The sequence below is a fragment of the Anser cygnoides genome, chromosome 17 (genome assembly GCF_040182565.1).
Source record: "Anser cygnoides isolate HZ-2024a breed goose chromosome 17, Taihu_goose_T2T_genome, whole genome shotgun sequence".
NCBI classification, from domain to species: domain Eukaryota; kingdom Metazoa; phylum Chordata; class Aves; order Anseriformes; family Anatidae; genus Anser; species Anser cygnoides.
The window spans coordinates 15222348-15230049 of record NC_089889.1 but is presented as its reverse complement, the minus strand read 5'-3'; the positions used below and the strand labels follow the sequence as shown (position 1 = coordinate 15230049).

At 63.0% G+C, this 7702-nt stretch overlaps 1 protein-coding gene across 2 annotated transcripts; it reads right to left on the bottom strand.

Moving 5' to 3' along the window:
* Positions 1-477: 477 nt before the first annotated feature.
* On the bottom strand, positions 478-7688 carry SLC7A4 (solute carrier family 7 member 4). Of its 2 annotated transcripts, none has more exons than XM_048051298.2 (5): positions 7128-7688; positions 4922-5972; positions 4136-4812; positions 3128-3236; positions 478-2157 (listed from the first exon to the last, which is right to left on the bottom strand). In XM_048051298.2, the coding sequence occupies exons 1-5, from the start codon at positions 7536-7538 to the stop codon at positions 1964-1966; spliced, it is 2442 nt and encodes an 813-aa protein (XP_047907255.2). In that variant the 5' UTR covers positions 7539-7688; the 3' UTR covers positions 478-1963. The 2 variants fall into 2 exon arrangements, with proteins under 2 accessions (XP_047907255.2, XP_047907256.1); XM_048051299.2 differs by having other exon boundaries at positions 7192-7288.
* Between the last annotated feature and the right edge of the window lie 14 nt (positions 7689-7702).

The following is a 7702-nucleotide window of genomic DNA, read 5'->3' as shown; positions in this document are numbered from 1 at the left end:
GAGTTCTACTTCTTTCCTGCTGGCCTTTATCTTGAAGACAACAGATTTATAGTGGAGATTAAGAAGAAACAATTAATAAGGAGACTTAAAGCTATCTGTCTCCCCAGCCAGCTGCTGAATATCTATTTTTTTTAAATGAAGAGTGACTTTCTTATCAGGGAAAGGAACTTCCCTAGCGAACAACGGTGAGGCTGGGGCCAGACAGGCTATCTTGCGACTTGCTTTTTAAGTCACATTATTTACACTGGTTCACAAGTTCTCTCATCAGCTCAGGTCATGACTTTTGGCAGCATTAAAGAGTCTGCCCTGGTGCCAGGACACTTCCCTGCTCAGCATTGTCCTTGAAGCTGACAAAGGGGTTCAAGCCCTCACAGGTGGTGCAAACCTCCCCTTGCCCAAGCTTCCGGGGTCTTTCCTGCTGGGGGAGCAGCTTCCAGAGGTGGGCTATGGGGGACATACAGCACACACACACAGAGCCATTGCAGAACCAGTATTTATGAGGGTGACTGAGTCAGCCCGTTGCTCAAAAGCCACTACACAGAGGTGCCAAGCAGGGCTGCAGCATGGTGGGGACAGAGCAGCCCCCCCTACGGCAGCCACAGGGCAGGGTCCAGGCAGCAGCAACAGCGCAGGGGGCAAGCAGGACATGGGCAGGGCCAGCAGATTTGTGCCATTGGGGGGGGTCACTGAGGAGCCATCAGATTGAGCAGAGCCCCTGCACCCTGGGTGTGACGGGATGAACAATGGGAACCAGCTCCCTGCCAGGGCACGGCTGACCCCACGGGGGATGCAGGGGATGCTGCATGCCCACCACACAGCAGGGCAGGGCAGGGCGTGCATGCTGGAGGCCTCGCAGTTCAGCAGCCTCTTTCAAAACATGCCAAAACCCCGATACCTTCTGCTTCAGGCAGGGATTGCCCAGCACAGCATCCTTGCCAGGGCAGCCCCAGCAGCACTGCCAGGTGGGTGCTGGGACCCCCCCCCCACCAACACCACCGCTCAGGGACATGTGCAGGGCAGGGGCTGACACCAAAGAGCACCCGCAGAGTCCTTCCTGAGCCACCGGGCGCCAGGAAAGGGCAGTGCCTGTGCCCATGCAGGTGATGGTGCGGAATGAGCTGCTGGAGCGCAGAGGTAGGGGGGAGCTGGGAGGCTCCCAGGGAGGCTGCTGGCACCTCAGAGGACAAGGTCCTGAGCGCCCACCCTTCCTGCAGGGCCGGGCCAAAGTCTGGCTTGACAGGACCTTGCAGTTGGGCTCCCAGTCTGCCTGGTGCAGCCGCCAGCCTCCAGCACACCTCAAAACAGCTGGCACCAGCAGCTGGGAAGAGGCAGCGGGGCTCCTACAATGCAAGCCGAACTGGCTTTCCCATGGCCCTGGCTATGAAGGAGGTGCCTGCACCCTGCCACATCCCTTCTCCAGCTCACATGTCCTCAGCTGCTCCTTGCATCCCGCAGCCCTGGCATTTCATGAGAGCAGCCCCTGGAGAGGTGGGGGCAGCCAAGGGCACAGCCAGCTCCTTCTGCTGGCAGCTCAGGGCTGCAGCAAGAACCAGGACGAGGCCTGGGCTGGGCAGCACTGGGCTGTCTGGCCCAGCCCCGGTGTCCCTGCCTGTGTAGGGCTGCGGGGATGGGCCAGCAGAAGGGAGATTTGCTGCACGGCACCTGGGTGTGCGCAGGGGAAGGTGGCAGGTATGAGGCTCCCCGTGGGCACGGCAGGCACTAGGTTTTGGGGGCCAAGAGCCATGTCTCCAGGGCTGGGGATGGAGGCAGCCAGCCCCCCACACTCCGCAGTAAGCGCACGGGGAAGGGCGAGTGTCCCCATGCCCTCCCTGGACGGAGCCACACACCCAGGCAGCCCTTGCTGCCCAAGGGGCCGGGCAGAGGGGGGTCTCTGGCTTTGTCGTGGGGTGGGGGCAGGCGCTTCCAGAGCTGTGGCCACCCAGCTGCCCCCTCCCCTGGGGCGTCATCTCTTGGCCTCATCGGTGTCCGTGTCTGGCAGCCCAGCAGCGGGCTGGGGGCTGGGCTGCACCGCTTGCACCGTCTCCTCCAGGCTGCCGCTGGGGAACACCACGTAGTGGGCGCTGACACGCTGCAGCTGGGGCTCCCGCAGGTTCTCCTTGCTGTGCCAGATGCCATAGCCGAAGTAGACGAGCAGGCCTGCAGAAGGAGACAGAGAGCAGTGGCTCCAGCAGAGGAGGAGGAGGACCTGAAGCAGCAGGCACAGATGTGGCTGGCATCCTGATGGAGCAGCACGAGCCGCAGCACAGGGGCTCCGGATCTGCCCTCTCCCCCCTGGCCTTCCCACGAAGCCCCAGGACCTTTGGCCAGGACCATCACTAGCCCAGGTGGTGCCCCCTACTCCCAGGTAAGCCAGCGCCGTGCCTGCGGTCACAGGGGCAGCAGCCCACTGTCCGGGCAGACACAGGCCTGGTGGCCCAGTCCCAGTGGTGCTGAAGCTGCTGGGCCCTGTGCTGGACACATCTCAAATGTCAGGGGGGCCTGCAGGCAGATTGTGCCAAGATATTCCGGGAATTCTCCTTGCATGAGTGGAGGAAACTGGGATTTCCCCTGACTGGAGATGACTCTGGTCAGTGCCACATGCTGAAGGACTGATGCAGAAGATTTCTGCTGGATGCGACAGGGGATGCTTAAACCAGCTGAGCGCAGGAGGGAAATGATCAATCCTACAGCACGTTACAGCAAGAAGAGCACACCTGGCCCACAGGAGAACTCCCTCGGGTCCCTGACAGACTTCCCAAGCCCCAGTGAGCCACCACGGCAGTGAGGAGTGGTTCTGCTCCAGGGCTTACGTGGAGGATCCAAACTGGAGCAGGAACCAGAGGGGGCCAGGGAGAGGCTGGAAGACATCGTCTTGCACCTCTGATGGGGAACCAAAGGCAGGAAGGGGTACGATGCACTTTGTAAACCCCCCCGGGCAGGGGGAGAATAGCTGCTGAAGCCAGCGGCAGCTGCTGAGGTGAGCACAGACTGAGGGCAGCCTGCCCAGGCTGGGAGCAGGGAGGTCACTGCTGCCCTGCTCCTGCTCCCCAGAGCCACACCAGGCACTTCCCTCTCCCCAGAAGGGAGCACGGGTTCTCAGGGATTATGCTGCCATGAGAGCACTCACCTAAGATGAGCCAGACCGTGAAGCGAAGCCATGTCACATAGCTGAGCTTCAGCATGAGATAGATATTGAGGACGATGCTCAGTGCTGGGGACAGGGGCACCAGGGGGATCTGCAAGAGAACCAGAGCCATCACTGAGAGACCTGCCAGGAACAGACACAGCTGCTGTGCTGTAGGACCGTGTCCTTGTCCTTAAAACCGCAGAGACACAACGGCACTGGCAAGCAAATGTGGGGAACAACAACTTGTACCTGGTCCCTGGGGCTTTCTGAGAACCTTTTTTTCCCTGGCTGCTTGCCAGGCTGGCAGGGTAGGCAGGGGCACAAGGACCAAACCAGACCCAGTGCAATCCAGAGACAACATGGTCCTGGCTAGATAACACAGGCAGGGAGCAACACTGCCTTCCGGATGTCTGGACTGCTCGAGAGGCAGGGGTATCTGGGATGGGCAGGAGGAGAGCCAGGACCTGCAGAGGACATGGGGAGGAATGCTGGAAGGCAGCAGTGACCCTCAAGGGCAGGGTGTGCTGCTCCCCATCGAATGGACAGGGAGGACACCCATCCCAGCACAACCTGGGCACATCTGCTCCCAGGATGTGGCCGCCACCACAGGGGCGGAAGGATGCATTTGCCCGAACCATGCCAGGGATGCTCTCAGTGGAAGGCTCATGCGTTCCCCAGGGGACAGGACCTCTCCAGTACCACCTTCTTGATGTTGCAGTCCAGTATCACGTGTCGCACAGCCTCACGTCCTCCGTGCCTCAGAGTCCCTTCAGAGTCACTGCTCTGCCTCTCCCAACTCCACCTGCTCCCACACCCTCTGTGCCCTGCCTGCCAGGTGACACTGCTGACAGCAACACCCCACACCCAGTGCTCACTGACACCCTGCTCCTCCTGTCTCTTCCTCAGCAGCTGCAGTGCTTTCACCAGATCAGGGTGACCGCAGGCTCTCGAGGGTCCAGCAGCGCTGCTCACACCCTGCCTCGTCCCAGCCCATGGCCCCAGACGTACCTGGAAGGTCTGCGTGCTGCGCTGCTGCTCGTGCACCCAGATGAGGAGCAGGCTGAGCAGGAAACCCAGGCTGAAGAGGACGAGCAGCAGGGAGTAACTCCAGGTGGGCAGGTGGAGGTGGGTGTTGCCAAACACCAAGATGGAGCAGAGGCAGATGGCAGACACCATCAGGGTCACCACAGCCACCGTGACCACCTCGCCTGGGTAAAAGTCGCTGAGGAACTCCAGGTAGGGCTCAAAAGCTGCCTTCAGCTGCCCCGGCTCCCGGTGCTCTTTGCCCTTGTCTCTATCCACCAGCTGGAGCTTGTCGGAGAAGGACTCGTACTCCTTCAGCTCGCTGGCGGCGGGGCCCTCGCAGGGCTCGGGGCTGGGCCGGCTGCCAGCTGGCTGCGTGGGGGCGCCTGCCTTCTGCTGCTGGAAGCGCAGCACGATGATGCTGGCAGCCACAAAGGTGTAGGCAAGCAGCGTGCCGATGGACAGGAACTGCACCAGGGCCTCCAGGTCAAAGACGAGGGCCAGCAGGGCCATGAGCAGCCCAAAGACCACAATGCCAATGACGGGCACCTGCGTGCGGGGGTGCACTCGGGAGAACACCTGGAAGAAGAGCCCGTCCTCGGCCATGGCATAGACAATGCGTGGCAGGGAGAAGAGGTTGCTCAGCAGGACCGTGTTCATTGCTGAGGGACAGGCAGAGACCCACGTGAGATTTGGTGCATTGCCCAAACCACCCTACCTCCCAGCCCCAGGTTTGCACGCTCCCACCTCCACCAGCCGGTCCGTACTCACCACAGATGGAGCCAGCCGCAACCAGAAATCCCGCCCAGGAGTAGCCTCTCCTGTAAAATGCATCAGCCAGGGCAGAGTCAGGGTCCAGCGTGTGCCAGGGCACCATCAGTGTCAGCACCATGGACACAAGGATGTAGGCGCCGGTGGCCAACCCCAAGGAGAACGCTATGGCCCTGGGGACAGCCTTCTGTGGGTTCCTGGCTTCTTCACTGGAGGCCGCGATGACATCAAAGCCCACGAAGGCATAGAAGCAGGTGGCTGTGCCAGCCATGATGCCTGACAATCCGTATGGGGCAAAGCCTCCCTCCTGGGCACCCCAGTTCTTGGGCTGTGCGAGGACAAAGCCCATGATGAGAATGAAGAGGATGACGCCTATGCTGACAGCCGAGAAGACATGGTTGAGCCAGGAGGACACTTTGGCCCCAAAGGAAATGAAGGCAGTGGCTACCAGCAGGATGGTGGCTGCCAGGAAGTCAGGGTAGTGGGCCAGGAAGGGAACCTGCCAGGTGCCGATGTGGGTCTCAGTGAAGTTCTTAATTTTGTGGTTGAAGATGGAGTCCAGGTAGCCACTCCAGGCCCTGGCCACCGCTGCACCCCCAATCATGTACTCCAGCAGCACGTTCCAGCCGATGAGAAACGCCCAGATCTCACCCACGGACACGTAGGTGAACATGTAGGCAGAGCCTGTCTTGGGTACCCGGGCCCCAAACTCGGCGTAGCAGAGAGCAGCCAGGAGTGAGGCAAAGCCAGCAATGATGAAAGAGACGATGACAGCGGGGCCAGCCATCTCCTTGGCTACGGTGCCTGTGAGGACGTACAGCCCAGAGCCCACCATGCCCCCAATGCCCAGTAGCGTCAAGTCGATGGTGGAAAGGCATCTGTTGAAGGATGTCTCCATCATGTCATCCTCTAAGGTCTTCACTCGGTTGAGTTTCTGGCAGAAGCGGGTCAGGTCCGTGGAGCGAGGCAGCCATCTCGCCATCCTGCAGGCACCGGGCCCTGCCCTCTGGCAGGACGAGGGCTCCACAGCAGCGACACCCTGCTCGGAGACCTAGTGGGGGAGCAGGAAGGTGTGAGGAGCCCGGGCACCAGCAGCTCAGAAATGCTCGGGTTGCATTCTGCTGCAAAACCCGGCAGGGACTGCTCAGCCCCAGCACCCTCTCCTCCACTGCCCGGATCCTGCACCTTGGCCAAGCCCAGGAGAGCTGGGGACAGGGTAGAAAAGTCACCAGGCACGTTTCCCCGGATTTGGACCTGCCGGCTCCAAATAGAGAGTGCGGTGGGTTCAGCACCCAGCACCGCCCCATATCCTCCTGCGGGGCCACTGGAGCCAGCCACCCATGCACAACGACCAGTGACATGCTTGTGAGGCAAGCAGAGAACTGCAGCACCTCAAGGGCAGCATTTCCCTGCCTTTCCTATTTGAAAATGGAGCTGTGCTAAAAAAAGCCCAAACCAAGCAACTCGGGGCACGCTGAAGGTTTCTCTGCTGCTTCCCCTCCACCTCACTAAGCATCTCCCTTCCCAGGGGAAGCCCTGACATGCCAGGAGCCCACCCAGGGGTTGTGCAGGGTCTGGCCCCCACAGCGTCTCACTGCGTCCCCAGGGAAAGCCCACGCACGACAAGGAGACGCAGCAGGAGGTACGGCGAGGCCGAGCACGGCCAAGTCCAGACCAGCTCCAGTAAGGACGTGGGTGTCCTCTCCAGACCAGGAGAGAGATCCACCGGCTGGAACCAGCCGCATCTGGCGGAGCAGGATGCGGAGCTGGGGACCCTCAGGCCTTGCAGCTGGTCTGGCAGCCGCGAGCTGCTCTCTGCTTCCAGCTGCCCCCCTCACACACCTCCCTTAGCTAGGGCTGCCCACCGGCCGTCCCCAGACCACGGGCCGTGCTTAGCGGGCCTGCCACGCTTTGGGGCAGCGACGCCGCTCCCCCGAACCTCCCAGGCCGCAGAAAGGTCTCCCCGGCACCCCCAACCAGCCCACGGCAGGGGCCCGCTCCCTGGGGAACCGGCTCACCCGCACCCACGGCGCCGCGGGCCGGGGCCGAGCCGCCCCCGAGCCCCGAGCCGCCCCCGGGGCCAGGCGCACCCGAGCCGAAGCCGCCCAGCGCCGAGGCCCCGCTCCCGGAGCCGCGCCCTTCGCTGGCGCAGGTGGCGGAGCCGAGGCGAGGGCCCCGCTTTAAACCTGGCCCCGGCCCCGCTCACCTGCCCCGTGCCCGCCGCGGGCGGCCCCTGCGCCCCCGGAGCTCCGCGCGGCTCCGGCCCGCACCTGCTCCGAGCCGATCCGCGCCGCGCCGCGCCGAGCCGAGGCGGCCCCGCCCGGTCCGGCCCCGCGGAAGGGCGGGCCCCCGGCAGCGGGCGGTGGCAGCGGGAGCCGGGCGCACGGCAGGGCCCCGGGGGTCGGCCCCGCGTCACCCCCGCAGGGTGGGCGGGAGCGGAGCCGGTGAAGGAGGCAGCGGAGGACGGAGCTGTTAGCCCAAACCCCGGGCGACGAACGCAGCCGATGAAGTGAAGGGCTGAAACCCTGCTCTGCTCCTCCGCTGCTGTCCTGGGGGGGAATCTGCCCCTGTCCCCGTGCTCCGGAGCCCCTGGCCGGGTGGCTGGGACCACCGCCATGCTTGGCACTTTGCGGCGTGGGGGAAAGCAGCCGGAGGGGCTGCAGTGGCAGGCGGGTTCTGGACTGGCCCGTCCTGCTCACAGTGCTGCTGCCAAGGGGGGAAAAAGCAGTGCCTGCAGAAGAGCACAGAAACCCCAGTGAAAGGGTACTTGGAGTCCAGCGG